This window comes from Aricia agestis, chromosome Z (assembly GCF_905147365.1).
Source record: "Aricia agestis chromosome Z, ilAriAges1.1, whole genome shotgun sequence".
NCBI lineage: Eukaryota > Metazoa > Arthropoda > Insecta > Lepidoptera > Lycaenidae > Aricia > Aricia agestis.
The window spans coordinates 35732041-35758252 of NC_056428.1; the positions used below are offsets into that span (position 1 = coordinate 35732041).

Genomic DNA, 26212 nt, shown 5'->3' on the forward strand with positions numbered 1-26212 from the left:
ATATATATATATATATATATATATATATATATATATATATATATATATATATATATATATATATATATATATATATAATTGGATCTCGGAATCGGCTCCAACGATTTTTATGAAATTTAGTATATAGGGGTTCGATAGGCGGGGCCAATAAATCGATCTAGCTAGGAACCATTTTTAGAAAATGTCATTTTATTCGTGCTAGTGATAATAATATTATCATTCGCAATGCATTATGCAAATCATGTTATCAACGAACCTCAATTCGAAGATCGTGACTTTGTTTCTGAAGAATACGGAGCTGATTGAAGAAATCAGAATTCACATTGAGCGTGCACGATCTTTGGGGAGCTAGAGCCATTTGCTGGCCAACTAATCCAGCTGGCTTTGGTGGCGGAGCAGGCTTTAGACGATCGCGCTCTAAACAAGAACAAAATGCAATTAGTTTTAAGTCCGATCAAAACGATCGATTCTTAAGGAAAGCGATGAAAGATGGGCGCAAAGCAAATGCAAACGCAAAATGTTTAATCCAAATCCTGTAAAACTTATCGTAAACCTTATAACAGCGACCGCAGCACATTCAATTTAAGCTCTATCAGCACCAATAGATGTATAAATATCAACAGATGTAATAAAATTACCTTGTGACGACGTCCTCGGCAAGGTAGATGACTTGATTGCCGGTTTTGTTGGTTTTGTATCGGCTTGTTATGGCAAAGAAGAAAGCGGAAAGATGAAAACAAAGTTATGAATATGGTTATGAATTAAACTACAGAGTCTAAAAGTTAGCTAAAGATTGCTCGTCTAACAAACTAAAAAGAAAATAATATGCTGAAATGAACCCTTAAATTAAGTATATAAATTACACAATACACATTGAGACATAAAATTTAATAAATAGGAGCACAAAATGTTTATTAAATGTATTCTTGTACATTTAATAAACATTTTTAAAACATTATAATATTTTAAAAAATCTAGGCAAACACGAATAAAAATATCATATAAAGATCTTAAATAAGACATGTTTTTATAATAAAATATTTGTAAGAATACCATCTTTTGTAATAACTAGCAGTTGCCCGCAACTTCGCCCGCGTGAATGTATGTTATTAAAATCGAGATTTAGAAAATTGAACATCCATCTACGACTATTTTAGTTGGATCTATATTACACACGAAATTGTTAATTTACATCAAAGACCAAGGAAACTTGGACCTCAGATACTTATCGTTTTGAAAAATCCTTTCTTTGAAGACCGCTTGGCGTGGACAGGGGATGGGGACCACAGTAGGTATAGCTAAATTAATATTGGAATTTGTTGTTGCCAATAATAATTGTGACAAAAACACTTGAAGGCACAGAATAGCGCTGTCCACGATATCACCGTAGTGTGCGACATCAGATTTACACTGTAGGTTGTCTAGCATTGTGGTTATTTCGTCTTGGCAGAAAATACTCTCCCAGAGAACATGATGAGGGGTTTATTCAAACATACTGCCTTCGGTCGTACATATTCTACCATTTCTACCTATGTGCTCGACTGATGCTAGTGACAATTAGATCCGTAAAGTTTGACTTTAAAATTTCCATGGCCGGTAACGAATTGAGATACGCAGTGGGTCAATATCCATCCAGGGTTTGGATAATCGTTTACGAATATTAGGAAAAGTTTTATAGATCGACCTTTGCTAGAATTGGTAATCATTTTGGTTGTCGTTCTTAATTTCGAGGAGTTCCTTCAATTCCTTTACTTATCAAGTCACCGTTTTTAGGGTTCCGTACCCAAAGGGTAAAAACGGGACTCTATTACTAAGACTCCGTTGTATATCTCCAGGATGTACCTTAAGAACGGTTACAGCTAGAGTTCTGAATTTTTTACAGATTGTGTATATTATCTATTGCCGCTATAACAAAAAATACTGAAAATAAAATAAATATTTAAGGGGTACTCCCATACAACAAACATGATTTTTTTGCCCTTTTTTGCTCGATATCAATAATGACAACAGGCAGGCAGTTTTGAAATTTTCACAGAATTTTTAATTATGTGTAGAATTAAAATTTAAGGGGGGCTCTCATACAAAAACACAAATTGGCCTATTTTTTCTCCTTAAGGGTACGGAACCCTTCGTGTGCGAGCCCGACTCGCACTTGGCCGACTTTATTGTAAAAATGGTATCAAATTCGGGCAATCTATACAACAAAAAATTAATTTTGAAAATCTGAGTACAAACAGCAAAGTACACATTAACTCCTCCTTTTTTGAAAGTATGTTAAAAAAGTATCTAAGATGTTGACCAGTGATGTAAGGTATCATCATGCCAAATTTCATTGAAATCGGTCCAGCGGATTCAGAGATTAGCCTGTACAAACAGACAAACAAACATACAGACATACAGACAGAGAAACAAAAATTCCAAAAACAGTTAAAATGTGTTCTACTACTCTTCTACTATGCCCATGACTCGTTTTTTCAAGTTTATTTTCAATGTATGTAAATTTTACCTCTACGATTTTATTATAAGAAGACGTATACGTATATATAGATATTATAACGTTTCATGGCTAAGTTCGACGGGTGGATAATAATAATAATATAATATGTATGAGTATTTTAAAATACTTAAATCATAATATGAAAACTTTAAATATACACATATTATTATTATAATGTAATATGACAATACAATAGTAATTATACTGTATACATAGAACCACCACCGGGCTCTAACTAATTAATAAAGGCAAAAAACCACTGCGGGTTCGAGATCCAAATTCAACAGACAACAACTAAGTACTCTATCTTTTGTGATAAAATGATTATGCATACCTGAATGCTGCGGCGAATGCTGTTTGGGAGAGTTCATGTCTGGTGGGTCATCGCTAAATGATACCGATTTCTCAAAAGACACTGACTTTTCTGAAATAACAAATATTCATAAGTCAGCGTCAAACATTTTTAACAATAACATTTAATTTTGTTAAAGGGACATAACAAGGGTAGTGTATCAAACAGTATATAAATATGTGAATCACACGTAAAAGGTGCACTGTTGCATTTTAAAAACTTCACACAATAGTGGGATTGTTTCGAGTAGTAAATAAAGTTTTAAGAAAAAATACTTTACATTTTCCAATGCTAAGACAAAATAGAAATAATACGACGAATGATATCGTTAGAATTCAAATGGTTTAATGTAGATGCAAGTGTAAGTGCTAGAAGGAAAAATCAAATGTAATTTTAGATAAATCGTAATGGATGTGGGTAGAATAATGCCTCGTGACGAGTTATTTAAAACAAATACGCAACCTTTTTTTAAACAAAATATTAAAATTACTGGATTCGAACGAACTATAATAGGTACATACTTTAAGTATCTACAGTAAGCCAATTGTAACTACAATTCTCTCCGATTTTTTTACAAAATACTCTGTTCCTTTTGCTTTAGCCACTACAATATGAGTTTAACAATATTACATGGTCGAAATGCTTTAGCAATTCTTATCTACATTAATCCAAAGCCTCTTTACAAACTTAAAGTTCTCGTAATATATTGCGACTTAAATACTTCAAATCTACGATCCAGAACATTCGATTAAGTTTCCATATCATACAGTATGAAAACAACATTGAATCAGCAGATGAAAAATTGTTCACAATAGTTGTCTATAAAAATGAAGCTGGAACTAAGAAAAATCACACGAATTAGCAAGCAAGCGTACGGCGTGATAATGTATGGAGAGATGGCAATGCATTGCGAATGTAAATTTAGCTTGTTAAAAATATCCCGAAACGCCACAGTTATGTACGTAATAGAGAGAAAGCGTCACTTTCCCTGTCTACATTCCGTGAGGTGCGGAAGAAGCTCACTATTAGGACCGCGCATTAACTCGGCAGCTAATAGAATGCAGTAGAACCCATCATTTGCGGTTTTGATTTTTCATTAACGTAAAAAAACCGTTGTGTGTTCGTAAATAGTACCCGAATCTACTTCTCGGTTGTGATAGTGAGCTTTGATTGGTTACCATTAGCAATGCATTTGCAAAATTTTGGACCGCGTCGGATTAACTTACGAAATCTGTCTCTCCCTAATTTGGGAGGTCTCTCGTTGCTGGCAAATCGTGCGGCATCTGAATGCAGGAAAACGCAAGCCACGTTAAAAATAAAACCTTACCGTCGGAGTTTCGTGTTGCGAAATTTTAATAGAATCTAACGAATAGGGCGCGATTACAAGAATCTGTATTTTTGGTGAACTGAATCTAAAAATTCTAAATTATTTTTAGCAGGGAATGGTTGTAATTAAAAACAGATCAAATAGTGTGCATTTGTTCTATTTTTAACTGACAATATCTTAGAATCTTATTAAGATTGTAAGATATTGTGGTCTGAATTCCAATTAATTATGACAATAGGCTAATTTCAGTCATTGTTCATAGCATACCTTGGGTGGCAGGTCTGGCCGGTGGGTAGGGCTGGTAGTCCTGCCTCGGGGCAGCGGCTGGTGCCGAAGTGCCAGGAGCTTGTAGTGCCTTTTGGACTAATCCTGTAAGATTGGCGAGCTGCCTTTCCATTTTCTCGACGCGAAGACGCTGCATGTCGTCTACAGGTGGCCCCAGCCTAGAAATCAATTGATTAGCAAAAAATCCCTTATCATCCCATCAAAAAATGATTACAGAATTCGCTTTTGCTTATAACGACGCAAGCACCTACGATTGTGGCCACAATATCGCACAGCAGGCTTTACGACGGGAAGTCTTATAAGCCCATAGAAGATTTTATGGATAAGTAGTGAATATTATAATTGTTCTGTACTGTCTTAAAACTATTATTGTATTTGGTTTACCTGGCATCATATGGGGGACGAGGCATAGGTCGAGGAGCAGTTGTTATGGGAGGGGCTACCCCGTACATCTGATACGCATCGTCTATTATGACGGTTTCACTGTAAATTATGAAATTGTTTAATAAACTTTTCTATCATAATTTGTCTTTTTGTACCCTCGAGGAAATTGATTCGTAGGCAGTTGTCAGACCTACGTCATTACTCGTTTGGTCGGCTAACGGCCGTTCCCAATATTTGATCTATCTCTGGTTTTGCCCTACTAGCGATAGGAATAGCTCATAATTGACATAAAATATATGTCTCTAATGTCTAATGTGAGCTATTCCTATCTCTAGTAGGGCCAAACCAGAGATAGATCAAATATTGGGAACGGCCGTAAGTCAATTTAATGTTAGCTGTGATCGGTCGGTTGAGTTTGACTTAACGCGACCAAATTACTTAGGTCCGCCATCTGCCTGAAATCAACTTCTCTGATAGTACCTATATAACATAATCTTATAATACTTGGGGATATGGCTGGATAAATTCAAGGAGTAGCGAACCAACGAATCAGAATAATATGTTACATGAAATTGTATATTTACTTAGCCTCCTCGTCGATGACGGGCGTGATAGTCGGTCTACCTGCCCCCTGGCCCAAGAACTGGGTATAGTAGGGGTCCTCGTAGGGGGCTCGAGGCGCGCGCTCCGGAGACGACATGTAGCCGTCGCTAGTGTGTGCTGCGATACAACATCGAGTTAAGTATTCAATCAAGCGGAACTAAACACACAATCTACGTACAATCCTATTGATGAGGTGTAGATTGTGCATTCAGTTGCTTCCGCTACTTTGTACTTGAGTTACACAAAAGCGACACGTTGCTAGTTTGCAATAGAGCATTACAATAATTTCAGCAAATATATTTACGAGAGTTAGCACATAAAAGGCACTTCGATGTTCTTATTTGTAACCCACTGTATTCACATGAGGCCTGTGCTACAACACTGAATACTGTAGAGTGACATTATCGAAATAGTAAAAATATTAAAATCATAAGAATATTATTACACAACACATATTCATAAGGGTAAAATTGAAGTAAAAATGGAAATGAAACGTGATTTAATTGGTGACATAGAAATATTGAGTTAAAAGTAGAGAGAGTAGAACATAATTATACGATGTTTGAATAGATGTCTCTCGGTGCAAAATTCATAGGCAAAAGGAATCAAATCACGTGCCATTCAATAATATATTATAGTTAAAAATTAAAATGGCAATCAATAACGGGTGGGTCATTTTAAAAACAGGAATAGGTAGATAGTATTGCAAATAGACACTTACAAAACAGTAAGAGATCAAGAAACTATTAAAGTTCGAGTATTGTTTTATTGAGATATTGTTAGAAGAAGACAAAGACAAAGTTATTTTAATTGTTTATCATTATCATTAATTATAAAATATTATTTAAGAACATTGATTGGATTGCGTGCATACAAGAATTCGAACTCTTGAAAATATAATCATCTGGTTGAGATCTATCAAGTAATACTTGTTATTGTTAATTATCACACAAAGACACAGTTCAATTTTGTTTGACTTTGAATACCGAAATGTTATGTTAGTCAAAATAATTAAACATAAATATATTTTATGTAATTAATGGAGATATATAGTATGCTTGTGTTATACGGATCAAATAGGAACTGCCTGAAAGAGACAATATAACAGTAATTGTCATCAAAAGAGATGCAAAATTAATAAAGCCTCAAGCAAAAAAAGTGTTGGAAGCGAATAGTTCACAGGAGGCTGGGGTTACCAGGGAAAGTATAGAGATGGTCGGTACCGCGGGGGCATTCCGCAGCAGCGAAGGGGAAACACCGCTCCGAGCCGCTGCCAGGGATGTAGGATCGCACCGGTTTGGACGGCGCACCTACACATACAGTACCTCCTCATGCAAAGCATCATTACTCTCGATTTACCCATTACAAAAGTTACTGGTAAATTTTATATCTCTGAATGTGAAAGTATTTATTATAGTTTACCTGGAGGTGGAATAGTTTTCACACGATCGGCTGGCACCGGTGGAGCGGCAGGAGAAAATGCTCGAAGCAGAGATCCACCGCGAGGCAAAGTGCTCGGCGCACCAGTGCCCATGTAGTACGCCGGAGCTTTTACCTGCAATATGTTATGGTAAAATAAGATCATCCTCTTGACCATTTAACTTTTATTCTAATAGAACGGTGTAAACTTGTAGTGTTACCAATATCGTAAAACTGTCACGTATAAATAATGTGGACGTAAAACGTTTCCACGTAACACCAATGTGAAGCTGCCTACATTGCGTATATGCAAACTCTTATAGTCAGTTATTAAAATAAAATAAAAATACCTTAAAATGTTTATTAAAAAAATATTCTCTTTAATAAAAACAAGCAAGAAAAGTAAACATTTTAATCTGCGATTCAGGATTAGTTTAAAATTTTCAATTGTCTACATTTCAATTATAGGTTGCATCTATTGGCATAGCAGTTGGAATTTACACCAGAAATGGCAAAAGGAGAAAAACACATCTTGTTAGTTCGGATGCGCAATGTTTGGATTTTCATTTTACCAAGCTGGTACTGAAGTGAGTTTCGCTTGGCATTAACAGACAGTTCTGAAATTTCCATTATTTTTAAACATTGAAACGTTGGCGTGTTTGGATACCCCATTTAATTCGGGTTGTCATTTTGTCGAATACTGATGATTGTTGAATGCTGAATTATTTCACTAAAATTTAAACGATTCAATGGTAGATTAGTAGATAATATAGAATATTATGATGGTGTTTTTATCTATATTTTTGCAGGTATGTTAAGGTATAATAAGTTATTGTTAAATTTATTAATTTGAATAAGCCGATTACGTAAAATATAATATTATATTTGTGTAAGAACTTTTACGTTGTAAAGTGTATATAAATATTGAGTGCCTGCATCTTACCACAATGTAGTAGAAATTATTTGCGGTTAGCAGACATTATTTTATATCAATTATTACAGTACATGGTGTTAGTAGTTGTTATGTTTTCTTTAAGTAAACACGAGAAGTTAAAGAATAAAAAGTATAGCAGTTTGATAAAAAAAAATCTTATGCTTGGATCCGATTTTGTATTTCGAATGTTATAGAAAGCTCACGCTTAGCTGCATATTTTTTATGGAATATAGTAATAAAAGCATCAAATAACGAAAATTATTCCAAATTTTTGGTGTAACATGTGGCGTGTCACGTATTTCGTAGTCGTTTTTATAAATAGCGTCGAACCAATCAACCATCCTGTATATAAAATTGCGCTAACACAAAAAGGATTTCCGCAGGTTTGTTATATTTAAATCTCCTTATATTTCTATAGTTAAGTGTACATAATATATCTATATCAAAATATCAAGTTATGTGACCAGCAAATATTAAAAAAAAAAAACTTAACATTTCCAGTATCTTCAATATGATATTGACACACCTCCTATTCGTGAATTCACTTTATGTGTTTGGGTTCGCGTATTTGAATTTTCGGACGAGCAGACTATTTTTACCTACACGGGTAAGATATTTTGTAATAAGCTTCCTTATAACACCTATACATAACCTATAGTAAACATAAAATTTAAATTATTTTACATTAATTACTATTATTGAGTAATATTGTGTTACTGCTGGACTAGGGTGTAACGCTATGGCTAGTGAAAATATTGTTTATTAGACAATATTTATATGCACAATGCTTGCACGTATAGTAGGTAAATGCAAAGCGAACTTTACTTACATGTTTATTATGGCTGAATAAAAGCACTTTTAAAATGAGTATACGAACATGTGTAACCCTGCCGGCTACTTCAAATGAAGACCAGGCACTGAACTTAATGGGCACTGGCTTACATTATCTTGGTCCAATGCACATTTTAGGGTGACAATGTATTTTTCAACAGATGATGTAATTGTACAAATGTAGCGAAACAATGGCAGTAGTCTAGACGAAGAGCCTTAACTAATAATATTTCATGCAAATTATTTTATTTAATATACTTCATAATATTAAATGTGTGACTCTCGCCTCGTGGTTTGGGCTATAATTTAATTTCACGTGAAGCTTTGTAATGTAAGATCTTTTATTGTATTTTCAGTACATGGCAACGATCGAATAATGAGGCTTTGGATAGAGGAAGAGGGGAAATCAGTAAAATTATCAATTAAGGATGAAACGTTCGCCAGTACTGCGGTGGACCTAACCCGGGACACATGGCATCACGTCTGTTTATCCTACCAGTCAGACTTCGGGACATGGGCACTCTACTTTAACGGTCGCCTTGCGTCCTGTGAAGCAGCTAAAAGTGTATGTACGAATATCTCCATGGGAAACTTTGGCAATCCATAACATCGATCGCACACCTCTTAATTAAAACAAATATTTTATTCACGGACTATAACTTTAAGAATATTTGCAAAAGCTCTAAACTTTAAAAAATTATCATGACGTTACGGTCTACACAGAAATCAATATGAATTAGGCCAATAGGCTATCAGAAGAATCTTACAAACTTTTTTGCCAACCTTCATAACATTTCTATTATTTACGTCGAATGATCCTGTTTGATCTTAGTTTGACCATTAATGTACCCGATAAGGCTTACGAAGTTCTGCGATTCTTTTATCTCGTTTATTGATGTACGCAGATACATCTTAGGCTATAAGTAAATATGCGCTTCTATTCCGATATCATTTTTTTACTATAATGATGATAATGTTATTTCTCGTGATATTTAATAGATTCACATTAACGACTAGTTGATAAATAACTTATAATCAATCAAAATTAGAGTTCGACTTTTTTCTTTTGCCATTTTTTACTATACTCAGTTGTTAGAGTTGGCAATTAGCTACAGTTAGCAATTAACATTACTATATTAAAGTTTAATTTTACAGCAGCTTTTACAAAATGTATAATTTTCTTTATTTCAGATATTTGGTTACAAATTACCAGCAGGAGGACATTTTATATTTGGATATGGATCATCACAAAACGGTAATTTTCTAGCTATTTAGAATACTTTACAATTTAATATACCTTGTGTAATGTTTATAATGTTTCTTAGGTTCTCCGAACGGCCTCGAGGGAGAGATTTACGGTGTAAATATATTACTGATATCCGTTATAGACAAAAATGATACCTCCAATCAGTATAACAATAATGCACAAAGATATAAAATTAGCAAAACTCAATTGAACGATCATAACAGTGAAGTTAGAAAAGTACTAGAGAACCAAATAGCCTTACAAACAATGAAAAATGTTGATACAGCACACCAAATCAATAAACTTCCACGAAATTTTATCAAATTTTATACTCCATACAGCCAATTTGAACATGATATTGGAGTAGATTTGGGTCCTAAAATGATTTTAAAAAATAACACAGTAAATAACTTAATTCAACCTAAGAATCAAAATAATAGAACCATAATTAACTTATGGGAAGTGCTAAGCAGGAATAAACAATATGAGCAATTTGGTTCACATACTAAAAAACTGCCTCTATTATCTGAATATGAAACACCTCCACCTTTGCCTTTAAAAATGACTCAAGAAAATTCATTTCCAATGAATGTTATTAAAGAAGATCCAAGTAAATTTACGTTTAGTGGAAAAGGACCTAACGAGTTAGTTTTGAGTCAAAATTCAGTAAGGCATAATACCTTTCAATCGATGATACCTGATATTGAAACGCCACCACCAGTGGAAAAGAAAAAGGAAGTATATGGTCAGTGGACAACTTCCAGTTTTGCAAAAGACGTTTTAAATTATCTAAAAAGTATTAATGGTGCTAGGAGTTTACAAAGGAATATACCAGAAACTATTCCTTTACCTAAGGTTTCAGATCACTACCCATACCCTTCAGATTTAATCCCATCGCAAATCTTAGCACCTGAAGAAATTCGTAAAACATATTACTTTCAACATCAAATTAAAAAGAGAGAAAATAGACATCCAGAAATTAACATCGAAATTTTAGAGAACGACTTAAGAAGTTTCATATTGCATGAGCATGCAAAAACTAACCCGCAACATGTAGAAATAACAAACAGAGGAAAAAATAAAATGGATAAAGATTATCGGTTGCATAGAAAAGTTAACATTAATTATAGTTCTGAAGAAATATCAGCTAGCATTAAAAATAAATTAAGATCACAAACTAACTTACCTAAACAAAAAAGTGAAAAAGAAATATTGTACCAAGATTTTTATAAAAATTTTGTGAATACTCTACCTTATTTGAAATCGAGCAAATTTTTAATAGCTAACAATATACACAAAAATGAAATGATACAGAAAAATGAAATGTACATGAAAAGTCTGTCTGATGAAAGTAAATGGCATAACATACATAGCAATATATTTTCTCCAAGGGATACAGCTTCATTCAAAGAGACAAATCCATTCATTGATTCACCAAAACTAAATCTACCAAACAAAATCAATAACTTTATGGAACTTAAACAAAGTCCAGTACAAAATAAATATATTAAAAACTACTCGGATACTATTGTGGATGATAGTCTTATTCATAGAAGAGAAATATCAAACCTATCGAGCCCTTTCAACGTGACAATATCATTAAATAATGAGAACAGTTTATTCTCTGACCAAACAGCAAAAGCTGTAAACGCTTTAAAATTCATTAATAAATTTGAAAACATTAAAAACAAATTTAACCAACACGTTAAAATCGGCAATGCTTTGAACGAGCGCGACATTATCGGAAGCAGCGGAGAAAAAAATAAACATAGTTTTGTGGGCGGAAACGAAAGCATTCCAGACATACACAGATACAGATCAGACATTGATCTAACCAAAGACCATGTTCCTCCATCCTTGATGCCGAAGGTATGTAGGAAAGTTGAAAGAATAAATCGTTTATTTAATTTAAATTTTCATGTTTCCAGCGATCTACAGGAAAGTAGAAACTATGGGGTGGAATTCATTATAACAAGTTACAAATGCTTAGAACAAGATGTATCAAAAAAACATTTTACTGTCTTATGGAGTGAAACACCAGTAAGATTATTTGGGGGAGCTTATCCAAAGAAAGCGGTAAAACAGTGTGGTTTGTTTTAAAGGTTAAAATATCCGATTGTGTGCAGATTATTATTCGATATTATACGTTTTATTTATTTTCACTGTTTTTTATGAATTTCTGGTAATGTTTTTTTTATTTTGAAATAAAAACAATTTTTTATTTCAAAAAATATATATTTATACCCATCCGTTTAATAACAAAACACGCTTTATGAATTAGAATATTCATAATCAACAAGTAGGTACACTAGAATCGTATTTAAGAGTATTATATTCCTAAATACGTTTGCAGTGCTTTCATGTGAAATACCACAAGCTTACAAAAGAAAATACATGTAAAAACAGTGTTTGCAGTGAATAGTGATGTTAAATAATCGTCCATGTGCTCGTCGGACTCGCGCACAAAAGGTTCCGTACCGCTATAGAGCGGTAGACAAAATTTTCGTTTTTTGTATGGGAGCCCCCTTGAATATTTATTTTATATTGTTTTTAGTATTTGTTGTTATAGCGGCAACAGGAATACCTACATAATCTGTGAAAATTTCAGAAGTCTAGCTATAGCGGTTCTTGAGTTAGAGTCTGGAGTTAGACGGACAGACATCGCAGTCTCAGTAATAGGGTCCCGTTTTTACTCTTTGGATACGGAACCCTAAAAAATGACAAAATGTTAGACCAGTTAATTTAAATTCTGATTGCGTCGCACAACCTAACAATTACGTTTATTACATAATCTTCGATAGAGTTTTTGAAAGTAAGTTACAGTGTGTTATAGAGTTGGCTGGTGAAAACAATCAAAGGCGAAAGTTTCGATATGCTGGGGTTTTTGTTTTATTTCATAGATACGATCTTCTACTACCACGTTATAAGTAAGCGAGAAATTCATGTAACTTTTCTGTTTAATGAAGAGATTAGATCTATTCATTAAACATGCACTGCTAATGACTCTATGAGCGGTGAAACTTAATATTATTATCATCAGATAGTATGGATGTCAAACAACAAATTACAAAAGTATTAGTTAGTGAAAAAATGTTTATTAAAGATTATATATTAAATTGTTAAAGAACTAATTTAAATAACTATTTCAATAACTTGGTTGCGCCAAAGTTCGTTTGTAATAAATGTATCGTACATTTTTCCGCGATAAAAAGTATACATATGGTTTGTCCTTTCCCGGGACTCAACGTATCTATATACTAAATTTCAGCAAAATCGGTTAAGCGGTTTGCTCGCGAAAAGGTAACAGACAGACATACATACACACTTTCGCATTTACAACATTAAATATGGAACTATGGTGGTCGTCCATCAAGATCATTTAACTCAAGAACAACACTCAATTTTAAAACGGCATAAATAATTTCAAATCTGGCGATAATTTATGTAATAACTGGTATTAATTGGTTGACGTAAGAAGTAGGGACGAGTTCTGTGCCCACTTACCGAACAGACTAATGTTGACTGCGGAATATAGAGCGACTGATTTATACTTTAGATTTCGGCCCAATCTCTTTTAACCGACTTCCAAGAAGGAGGATATATTCTATATTATCTCTATTCGGCTGCATATAAATATTTAGAGTGGATTGAGTAAAGATTTTATATTCAAATTTCAAAGCAAAGTTATATAAAGGCCTTCTAGACTCTGACAGGTCTTTTTGAAGAATTGTGCCGATGGATAGAAAGAGTCACACTTGTGACTTTGTCAATACCTACAACACAATATAATGTATTGACTATCTTAGCTTATGAATAGCTAGAGTGGTGTATTACGTTAATGGGTAGGTACTCAAGAGTGTATGGCCTGTGGGCTGTGACTTGTGAGTAATGAGGCTTCGAGAATTCCGTCGCAATAAAATGTATTAAATTACATTTAATGATTAAACCTAAAGGATACGACAAATTTGTCTAATTAAAAACCATAATCTACTCTAGAAAAATCTAAAAATGGTAAAGGTGGTTGGTAATGATGTCGTGGGAAAAGATTAAGACAAGCCAATTATTATTAGCCAGCTAGATAGAACTATAATAACACCCCTCTTTTTTGGTCGGGGGTTATAAAGTACAAAACATACTAGAAGACGTGAGTGAAAGAACACGATAAGTAACAGTAAAAAATGCCGTTTTTTTTGTGTAAATTGAGGGCTTTTGGACCAGAAAAATTATTTGAAATAAAAAACTATGCATTTTATGTCCAGCCAGATATTATATTGGCCAGGTGATAAAGTAGATACATTACAAAGTTAGTTCGTTTTAAATAAACGTATGTTAAAAAATGTTAGTTATCGTGCTCTCCAACTCACGTCTTCACTTCATTTTGGATTTTGCAAAGCATCTTATCAGTAGTTTCTGATATTTAAGGCCGCTTCCCTTAAATATCAGAAACATTGAAATAACGGTAAAAAAAGTGTTTCCAAAATTTCAGCTTGATAGCATTTTTTGTTATGCAGCGCCTTCAAAGTTGGATATTCAAGTCGATTTTTTTTTCAATTAAATTTCTTAATATTTCTATACCATTCGATAACTTATGTAATTTAAAGCAACTTGTGTTATGAAACCACTTTCAAAAGCGCAATAATTAATCCTTCGATCGGGGATTCTTGGAAATGCTATTGTATTATATTGTTGTCGCGATCACCGGTGCTGGTACGCGGCTTGATGGGATAATAAGTAGGTATAGCTATCGTACAAAGTTCTCCCACGATGCCTACAACTCCTACAAGCAATTCTATGGTGATTGGTGACGTCATAATCGAGTAGCATTTATGTATGGAGCGTTTCGGGCGTCTATTTTATGAGATGTTTGAATTGTCATTGTGATATCTTGGTTAATTTTTATAAGCTATCAGAGTCATTCTTTCACCGATGTTTCTATTTTTGAAAGGTCTTTCAATTACCAATAAGAAAAAAAATTAGTCATCATGCCTTTTCTAAAGAATTCTATAAGTACACATTTAATTTTAAGTTAACTTAATGACTACGTTTGATTAACCTCAAACGAAAACGGTAGCCACAAAAATCTTACAAAAGTATGTGAGAATAAAAATTATCATAACGTTATATTTTACACAAAATATAACGCCAAACAGCTCTGAAAGCAGCAAATTCTTGAATAGCTAATAATCTTTAATAGCTGTCGTCGATGCCTTTAAAATATTTCTGTTATTTATGAGGAATTTGTATTTAATTACAACGCTACGCAATTGTAAAAGTAGCCGAATTTTTCATCACGTGGAACTCGTTTTATTACAGCTGTTAAATAAGGTTTAATTTAAGTACTCTCAGTTGAGTAAGTTGGTTGCAAAAGTCGGTCTAGAAAGATGTAAATTCAAACCTCCCCGTTAAAATTACCAATGATGCCTATGAAACTGGTGAAAGGTCATCCTCTATTCCTGTGTGTGCTCTCTATAATCAATTCTTAGTAACGCAGGTTGGGGAAATTCGAAACCTAGACTAATTAGATTAATTAGTAATTACAGGCTATAACATTTCATACCTGCAACTTGGCACAGCATGTCAAAATGTCATGAGAAAGTGAGTTCAACCAATTTCATTGATCAACTTTTTACAGCCTTCAACTGTTTATAAACATGTGATTGTTGCCTGGAATAAGGTCGACTGGTTACGCAATTTTGACTCCATACATCTAATGTGCCCGCTAATCCGACGTCACATCGCGTTACACCCGTCAACACGTTTCGCGGGCAACCGCTGCGTGACACCACGTGACACGAAGCCCGCAGACACTTGAATCATGAATGTCACGCAAAAAATCCTATACACCAATACGAAGCTTGAGCTTATGGCCGAAATATTACGACAGCAAAGGAATTTAGACGTATGTGTTAAGTACTGTAAGTGTCCTTGCAACTTGACGATTTTTATGTACCTAAGCAGTAACGGCAATACCTCCTTTTGAATTAAAACTTCAAAAGCAGATTGAATTATCACACAGAACAAAGACCAAAAGAACAAAACAATTTACATACTCAAAGTGGCTAGCGAAAGAGTCCAGGGACTTTATTATATTTAAAATGTAAGCTTTTACATGGTTAACGTTGGAACACACAATTTCTGAGCGCTTAGAGTGGCCGTAAATTGCCAACTCGTTTCCATGCAAGCAAGCACCAGGTTTTTATGATGTAAATATAATCTTTTGAGGGAAAAACCAATTTCAGGCGCGCCGAGTTTTAATTTATGTAAAACTACAAGGTGTCAACAGTCTTCGCATCACAACGTCTAACAGCGCCCTTGTTTAGTATCGTTATAGATGTGGATGAGACATTATAACACGATTTAAACTTTATTTTAACTTCTGGCGCATTCCGCATATACTCGTTAGCCTCTTTCTCTGATGGTAGTAAAATGCTGTAAAATTGGATCAGTTCAAGTTGAGCGATATTTTAGACCATACTTGTTTGTGGATGACCTTGTGATAACTGTGGCATATTTAACATACGCACTAGGCAAATCAAGTCCTGCAGTTCTTGTTTGCACTTTACGTAATTTATTATGTCGAAACCAGTTCTATTGGCAAGCCCATCAGAATCAGCTGATTAGTCGATTGTGTATATAAATATTTAGTTTGGGAATTTATATTTTTTTAACTTATCTAAGATCAACACATTTTGATATATTATACTTAATAATATCAAAAATAATTGAACTTTAAATACAATCTTTTTACTCATAATAATTTTATAACTAGTATTCATACCTAAAGCGATAAACACAAATATGTACAAACATAAAATACTACAAATATATACTAGTAAACTGTGGCGATAAACAATAATAGACATCTAGAGAAAGTGACATTAAGTATTTTTTACTTATTGGTGATCCGGTCACCTGAGTAGACGACATTGATTAAACCTTTTAAACTTATTAAAGCTACCATTGTGGGCCTGAAGTATTTTATGCATGTTAAATTAATAATTGTTGCTGTCTATGGTCGGTACTACTAATATTTAAATATATTCTGTGTATATGGATGGTATGACGTAATAGTTATGGGTTAGTCCAAAATTACGTACAGGTACTTGTACTAATATGTATTCTGTGGTACGGGGTCTGTTCAACTGCATAAACCTCAATTTTAAATTAATATTAGGAATTAAGTTACGATACTACCTTCTAAGATTTTGAAAATAAACTTTAAAATGGCGATCATTAAGTAAGAGTAGCTTGGTGGACTACCAATATTATAAAGATTTAATTTTCAAATTCAAAACATTAAAAAATAATATTATGTGGGTTCTATAAAATGAGGAAAAGATGCAATATTTACTATTGTTGTCCACCCAGATAGAGCTTCGAAATTCAATTACCGGAACGGACTAAAATTCTTTGAAATGTCCCTCTGTGATGGAATTGCGTACCGCAATATGTGATTATATTGGTTTCACAGTGGACGGACGAGTCTAATATTATACAGTCCGTTTATATAAAAGCCAGTATCAGAGTTATACAAGTTGGCCAGATGTGAATTTTACCAGACTAAATAAAATCCTACTTCCCTCTCATATCCGGCTTTAGACGCCGGAAATGATATCACTGACGTTCCATATGGTCCATTTTAAGTCTGGGAAATAGTTGTGTCGATTTGCCATGTCTCAGTTAAAAGTCAAAGGATTGGAAATTGTAGACTTTTAGCTTTAGTCTAGTTAGATGTATTATATTCTCGTATGTTTACATTTTATGATCACTGTGAGAACATACAAATCTAAGATAAAGATCCAATTAGTTTTACAATTCCAAGGCATACTCCTTTGTAATCACTAATATCATTCGTAGTTCCATAAATAGGCCCGATGTATAAATTTCTAATGTAAATTTTATTTTAATGTAAAATTTTAGTGAAATTGTATAAAGGGATAGCAGAGAATCAGCAACTCATCGTTTCCAAGTTTATTCAATACTGTGTAAACTGATTCTAGAGGTAACTAGTTGGAATACATTTTACATAATAGCTATGCTGTGTAAACATACTCGGTCTTAGTAACTGTTAGTAAACGGACATCTCTGTTTATGCTCAGGACGTGTGTATTTTCGGTACACTGGTTTCTCTAAAGTCATATAAGGTATACATTACCTATCTACGGCATACTAGGCTAAGTCAATCGTAATGCACACGTATCAATACCATGAAATGTTACATACCATTCATCGTATTACATATTATTGTATATTACAATATGTAATGCCATGAATTAATGTATGTAACATAACTACATATATAGATACATTGCCTATAATATACCTAATGTATGTCATTTATGGAAATCTTTCCTAACAGATATCATAAATATTATATTAGGTATACATTTTTTAACAAATAAAACATTACACACACTACAACACACACACTAGGAGATTTTGATTGATAAGCACACGAATTCTACGAATTGTACCTACTCTTTTATTTATGGTTTAAGTCTGTTGTCAAATTTAAACTAGATTTAGTTTTTTTTTATTGAATCTTAAATACTGCATTAGATTATTCATTTGACTTTATTAATCTGAGCCTATCGCAGGAGTTAAATATAAAAGAAGAATTAATAAAAAGTCAAAATTTTGATAATAGAATATCAATAGAAAATCGTTGAAATTTGAAACTTCTAATTACATTTTTTTTTGAGGTCGAATATCTACAATTGGACGATCTCTAGTAATTTTAAATACTTACTTATAATAATAATATGTTTTTGTAAACGACATATCGTTTACACAAATGAATGTAAACAATCGTCTATTTTTGGTCGAGAAGAAAACTTTTATATTTTCTGAAAAGAAAAACAAAAGTTTTTATTTGTTATGTTTTGTTTGTTGTCACCTTATTCGCTATTCATTGAATTACGATAAATATGTAACGATAGAAGTAACAGTCAGTCAGACATATTATACTTTCGTCTTTGTAATATTAATAGCACGGTTTTTTTTTAACGCCTCCGTGGTCTAGTGGTACAGAGCGCGGCTCTTGACTCGGAGGTCGTGGGTTCGATTCCCGCGTTGGAAACATGTTATTTCCAAGTTTGGTTAGGACAATGCAGGCTGATCACCTGATTGTCTGACAAGTAAGATGATCCATGCGTCGGATGGGCATGTAAAAAGTCGGTCCTGCGCCTGATCTCTCGCCGGTCGTGTCGGTCTGCCGTCCCACTGGGTTATGAGAGTAAAGGAATAGAGAGTGCTCTTGTGTACTGCGCACACACTTGGGCACTATAAAAATTACTCCTGCGTAGCTGGCCTGGTTTCAATGAAACCGGCCACCGTCACCGAAACCGGTGTGGGAGCTATTACTAATAGCACGGTTAAACTACAATATCAAAATCGATTTATTGATTTTAAGGGGATTTGAGAATGACACTAAATTGGGACCAACTGGTGATATTATCTGACGCCGACAAGAACAACAAGAAAGCTTCTATGACAGTGTTAAGTTTTTGCTGATATTTAAAAAGATAAACAAACATAAAATCTCTAATTATTATCGCAATTTACTTGTGACGTGATCGTGATAGAAAATTATTCCTAGAAATATGTGGAATATCTTCCTCTTTGGATATCTCTAGAGCCATAGGGAAAGCGAAAAAGTAGCATTTTGTTCTTAATCTAATAGAAACGGAAGTACAAAGATATAAGCGGTTTTCATTGTTACTGCAATTTTGGTTATTTTGAGGCATCGTTTTATTAATTTAATTTTAGGTTATACTAAGTAGTTTGTAATATTTTGTCTTAATAAGTTATAAAGTCAATATTAGGGAGTAGTAAATACTAAATAGTAATACGCTAACAGTCACAAGTATTTAAATACGAATAAAAATACAAACTTCTGACTTATATACGCACTTCGCATATTATTCTTATCAAGCTGTACTTTCTTTATAATCTTGTATATTACGCACGTGTAACTTGTAAAATATTCTTCTTAGTTGTCAAAAACAGTTACACAAGTCGCTTAATAAAACTTAATAATGATGTTTTATATGAATGTCATAACTCATAAGTCATAAGTTCATAACACATCATAAAGAGTTCAGAAAGTCAGGACCAGCATATTTACGTACATTTACAGATCGCGAGCCTCATAGCAAGTTTTGATAGCTATTTCCTCGACTTACCCGGCAGAATGATAACTTTGAAATTACGTTTGCAAGACGTACAAACATAATTATAATAAAGGCTAGAAGGCTTACCCACGCTTAACCACTGCGACCGTCTTCATTACATTTAATATTGCATTTTTCTCACTTTTTAATTTTCGTCGTTTTGCAGCAAAAACTAGTTAGTTATATAAACCGGTTTTAGCCAGTGGCGGCTGGATTTTTCTCGGCAAATTATTTGACGCCCACAATATACATGCACTATGAAAACTACACCCACCGGTATGTAACGGTAAGTTAAGTACGGTAAGGTAATATTAATATTGATATCATAATATTGTGATTCTAGTAATAAGTTAGTTGACTATGAGAGCTTAATTACATTAATCGAACAATTTGTATTACTTTAGTCTTTAGTATGTTCGAACGAAAATGAATCATAACAATATTCTTTCTTGGTCGACGTATAAAATATCGTCCCATATACTTTCAAAAAATTTGTTCACAACCAATGCTTTTTCACTTGCAAGTCGGTTTGGTCAAATTAATCTTAATTATGTTTTATGTAATAACATATTATAATGAAAACGCTTCAAAGTAAATTTAATGTGAAATTCATTTCTGTGAACAGACGTTTGTGTAAAGACATGACAATATATACATCAGGGCTCGGAAACCTGGTTAATATTCGCGATCCTGTTCGTTAGAAACGCCATACATTTCCAAAAGAGCGTTTTCATTTCGATTCCGCTCTGAACGGACCGTAATTATTTCTGGTTTTGTTCTAAGAGCAAAATGAAATTGCTCACTGCTCAAAATACCGGTTAGAACCGTTCGAGGTTATGTTCGCCCCGCCCACTCACACACACCACGACCGACCATCACCCATTGTCCACACATAAACAAGTTATGGCCTATTGGCTATTAGGTGATGCACTAGAAAGGGATAGAAGATATCACAGCACTAGTTACTTTCCGCGAGAAATTAACCAGGTTAATTTCAGAAGCAAAACCGCTCGCATCTCTATTTCGCTCCGAACGAACACTTATCCAAAAACCTGGTTAAAGAGCGTTTTAACCTGGTCAAAAAAATACATCTACTACTGTCCTATCCCGGCAAACGTTCCGTCGGCGCATGAGTACCGAAAACTATTCCACCTCAATTTTTTTATGCGATCCTCTTTAAATTGCCCTCCTGATGATATAAATGCATGTTGCCAGGGCGCAACCCGGTGCCATATTGCTTAAACAAATATTGCCTAAACAATAAATTGCAAGGAATTGTTATTTTTCAACCGGACATTTTTTTTTATATTCGTAATTGAAATACCAATTAAAAAAGTCCTATAACTTTTCACGATAAAGTTAATATTTTTAAAGATATTAATTTTTAAAGGTTCGAAATATCTCCAATTTGGGTACTTTCGGCCCATGAAAAATATATTTAAAAAAACAGAACTCCTGAATCCTTATAAGTAGATAAATGTTCGGCAATTTTGGCGTTGTTTCAACAACTAAAAGCATATTATTATGTCAATGTGTCAATAATACTAATCATCATCATCACTATAATTATGCCATGAATCATCACATCATCAAAAATCTTGCCCTTGATTATATTATTATTGTTCCACCGTTTGTTAACTGATTTTCAGAACTCTTTTGTTGCTATTTAGTGTTTATAGGTATAGGTACAATGTTTACGAAAATGGTGATCAGCCTGCCTAGCATACGCCAACGAGATAACTCACTCTCGAGATAATTAAAAACTACTCGTCTCATAATATCAAAATCTCGACATTATCTCGACAAAGCTCTATAAAAAATGTGTTATTTCGATGATAGATCTACGCAAGAGAAAACTTTTTTTGTCATGCTAGAGTCAATAGAGATGAAGAGACAAACCATCAAACATTGAGAAAACATGTAGAGTGAGATATCTCGTTGGCGTATGCTAGGCAGGCTGATACTGAAATTGGTGAGATATAGAGGGAACTCCTGGATATTTTTTGGGACACACATAGACGCTTCAACTATTTCTGTATTCAATTTTCATAATTTTTTACTCCGTAGCAGCTAACTTTAGCGCAATTTCTATGTGCAATTTACTGCTTTTTTGTAGATCTAGATTAAATGAACTAAAAAGTATTAAATAATTCATATTCTGTTCTCAGTACTTCTGTTCTCAGTCTTCATTATTTTGAAGTCGGTACCAACTACCAGCTAACCTAATCGCCAGTTCTATGACAAAATAATAGACTGCAACTTATAATATGACTGGTACCGACTTCAAATTATGAAGGTTGAGAACAGAATACTGAGTACAGAACATTAATAATTATTAATTAATACTTTTTAGTTCATTTAAGAAAATTACTATTCTCAACCTTGGAAGTCGGTTTCAATTTTTATTTAAAAACTAGATGTCCCGCGCGGCTTCGCCCGCGTAAATTAGAAATTTTACAGAATCCGTAGGTACATTTTCCCATAAAAAATATTTCCCCCGTTTTTCCCACATTTTCCTGAGTTTCTTCTGTCGTATTAGTCTTAGAGTAATAATATAATATAACCTTCTCGATAAATGATGAGTCTTACTCGATAAATGATCTATCTAACACTGAGATAAGTTTTTAAATCGGACCTGTAGTTTCTGAGATTGACGCGTTCAAGCAAACATACTCTTCAGGTTTATAATATTAGGTAGATATAGATTTTTTTTAATTATCGCTTGACAAACTCGAGTCTCGATCTAAAAGACTATGAAATGGTATAATATGGTAGTGATGATGATGATGATGATGATGAAGAATGTAATTTGCATAGTAGCATATGCTTTCTGTTCTTAAAACAACGCCGAAACTCCCAAACTTGTATCTATAAAGAATCAGGAATTCTCTCAGCACCTTCCGAACCACAGTATACCAGGTATATCTCGGTGCAAAATCTTACTTGTTGGTAGCATATGCTTAGAATACTTCTCACGAAACCGAAGTCACCATATGTTTCCCTATAAGTTTTGAGGAGTTCCCTCGATTACTTATGGATCCTTCATCAGATCACCACTTTTCTGAATATAATACCAAATTGGGATGATACCCTATATACCAAAAGAAAAATTTTGAAAATCGGTTAACAAACGGCGGAGTAATCGTTGAATATAAGAAAACGAACATAACACCTCCCCCATTTTGAAAGTCGGTTAAAATTGTAGCCTATGTGTTATTTATTTAATATTTTAATCAGCACATGAATTGAATAACAAAATTTTTTTCAAATTAATCGTAGCACCATCTGTCAGGACAAACTAAAATTGAAATAGAATAATATTGAATGCGATGATAGCGCCGTCCGCCGGATCTAATGTAAAACATTCCAAAATCAACAACTCCTTATAAATAAGAAATTAATTGAAAAAACATTTTCTAGTAGACCAAACTGTAAATCTAAACCATTCTCGAATCTCCACGAACACACACAAAAAATTTCATCAAAATTGGTCCAGTCGTTTAGGAGGAGTTCAGTCACATACACACGCACACAAGAAATATATATATTAAGATAATAATTTTACTCTTATTCGTTTTCATTAAGATTTTCTATACTTACAGTTTTGGCGTTTTTTTCTACAACTTTAGGTTCACGAAAAGTGATCAGTTCAACTACTTAACAAGATCCCAGTTTTACTATTTGGGTAAGGAAGGGGAAAATTTCAGTCTTTTTCATTTTCTTTTTTTATCACATTTTGCTGACGCGGACGAAGTCGCGGGCAACAGCTAGTAATTTTAATAAAATTCATAATATTCATAATTATGTAAAAATATGTGCTATATTCGCGTTATTCATTAATTTTACGTTGTATTTCGTATTTTTTCGTTTTTAGGGTTCCGTACCCAAAGGGTAAAAACGGGACCCTATTACTAAGACTTAGATATCTGTCCGTCTGTCTGTCTATATGTCACCAGGCTGTAACTCAAGAACGGTAATGCTAGAGAGTTAAAATTTTCACAGATTATGTTTTTCTGTGGCCGCTATATCAACAAATATTAAAAACAAAATAAATTGAATACTTAAGGACTCCCATACAACAAACGTGATTTTTCATACATTTTTTGCTCGGTATCAATGATGACAACAGATTGGCACCTGAAATGTTCACAAAATACTCAGCTGTATTTAATCTTTAATAATTAATAATAAAAATTAAATAATTCAGGGGGCTCCCACACAAAAAACACATTTTTTTACTATTTTTGCTCTATAAATTATAATGGCACGGAACCCTTTCGTGCGCGAGTCCAACTTGCACTTGGCCGATTTTATTTGTATTTCTTGTGACTTCTAGCTTTGAAATTAACAATTTGCAGTATTTTATTTACAAAGGGACAGATTGTACAATTAATATAGATTTTTAACCAACTCCAAAAAAGAAGGTTATCTATGTAATATTTCCAGAACAAAACGTAAAAGCATCATGTACATAACATGATGCTTTTACGTTTGTGTTCGCATATCTGCGGAACTACAAGTCCGATTTTCGTAATTCTTTTTTGTTGAACTAGGTATTTCTCAACTCGGGAAATACTATAAGTTTCATCTATATCATTTCAGTAGTTTTTGAGATAAGGAATTTGTAAGTCGGTTTTATTTTCAAATATTATTAATTCAAAAATAATTTGGTGAATATACAAAGTTCCGTAGGACGTAGTAGTAACCAATATGCCGGAAGGCAAGGCTTATATCACGTAGGCCTACATTCCGTCTTAATAAATCGTATGTCATAATTAATGTTCGGCAATTCATCTCGATTTAAATTTTCCGACAATATTAGGAAGTGTTACGCAACTCGACCCGAATTTGTCCGTGTTAATAATTATTATGGACGTTTACAGTGTACACTCCAGTAATTCCGACCCCAAATGAACACGTCAAGTCACGCAAGGACATAATATTATTGTAACATAAGCTAGGATCAGAGAGCCGTATTAAGAGGGCGACTAAAGCAAAATTGATGATTTTATAATTATTTTTTTTACTTGATATTGAGCTACGAATTGTTTCATTTTTTAAACATAGATACTTTATTATATTTGCGAGGGTCTGTATTAGTGGATTTTAAATATATTGTATAATTACTTTAAGAAAAAACTAACTTGGCACTGATTCCGCGTCGTCCTTTTTCACCTGCCTGCCTAGCATACGCCAACGAGATATCTCACTCTGGAGATAATTAAAAACTACTCGTCTCATAATGTCAAAATCTCGACATTATCGACAAAACTCTATAAAAATGTGTTATTTCGATGATATATCTACGCGGGAAAAAATATTTGTCATGCTATATTGGTCAAAAGAGATGAAGAGACAAACTATCAAACATCGAGAAAACATGTAGAGTGAGATATCTTGTTGGCGTATGCTAGGCAGGTAGGATGAAAGACGGGCGTAAGAAGTGAAGAGAGAAGAACGATATTTTATTTTTTGCCCTCTTAATAAGCCGTATTAATATTCTTACCGCTAAGATTATCCTCAAGTCTTGGGACTCTGTTTCAATTAATAGATCGTACTTACTTAAGAACCGCACTTAATAATTGTGTTTTTGGTCTTAAATATTCTGGCATAATGTACTTATATTCGGTATTAATGCACTTAAAACATATTCGGTCTTACTACAAAAGATTTAAACACCTGTTGAACAGTTGATTAGAAAAAAAATCAGTACATAATGGTCTCAAAACAACTGTTCAATTATAGATGTTTAAATATTTTGTGGTAAGTACATGTCAAACAAGCAATTTAATTAATTATTATTAATAATAATATAAAAGTTTCATTAAATGCCCGAGACAGATTTAAAAAATTCGTTAAGCGTATAAGGTATCAATTAAAATATTATGTTTTCGGTACAGAGTCTACTGATGTTGAAATTTTTAGCGACATTAATCTACCAAATGTGGCCCACTTCAGCCGGTTTCAATCAAGTCGTTAGTTGTTACTCATTACTTGAACACTAGATAAGCTTACAATGTAACCATAATAATACTGCTAGTAACTAGTAGTAGTTATTGCTGAAATAACAATGAAATAACTGTTATTTCAGCAAAAACTATAAAATTAAAGCTGAAAAAAACGGAAACAAAGTATACCTACTCAGAGAAACAGAGTATATTT

At 33.4% G+C, this 26212-nt stretch overlaps 1 protein-coding gene across 10 annotated transcripts in view; it reads right to left on the reverse strand.

Moving 5' to 3' along the window:
• LOC121738622 (coiled-coil domain-containing protein AGAP005037) overlaps positions 1–26212 on the reverse strand; it is a 213717-nt gene that overhangs the window by 10985 nt on the left and 176520 nt on the right. For 4 of the 10 annotated variants that reach the window (XM_042130799.1, XM_042130803.1, XM_042130797.1 and 1 more), the window contains 9 exons: positions 6871–7003; positions 6645–6758; positions 5430–5565; positions 4846–4944; positions 4444–4619; positions 4076–4132; positions 2832–2921; positions 639–701; positions 257–417 (listed from right to left, as the gene is read on the reverse strand). In XM_042130799.1, the coding sequence (XP_041986733.1) occupies positions 257–417; positions 639–701; positions 2832–2921; positions 4076–4132; positions 4444–4619; positions 4846–4944; positions 5430–5565; positions 6645–6758; positions 6871–7003 (1029 nt within the window). The remainder of the gene's footprint in view (positions 1–256; positions 418–638; positions 702–2831; positions 2922–4075; positions 4133–4443; positions 4620–4845; positions 4945–5429; positions 5566–6644; positions 6759–6870; positions 7004–26212) is intronic. The other 6 variants (XM_042130800.1, XM_042130804.1, XM_042130801.1 and 3 more) reach the window with 6 other exon arrangements.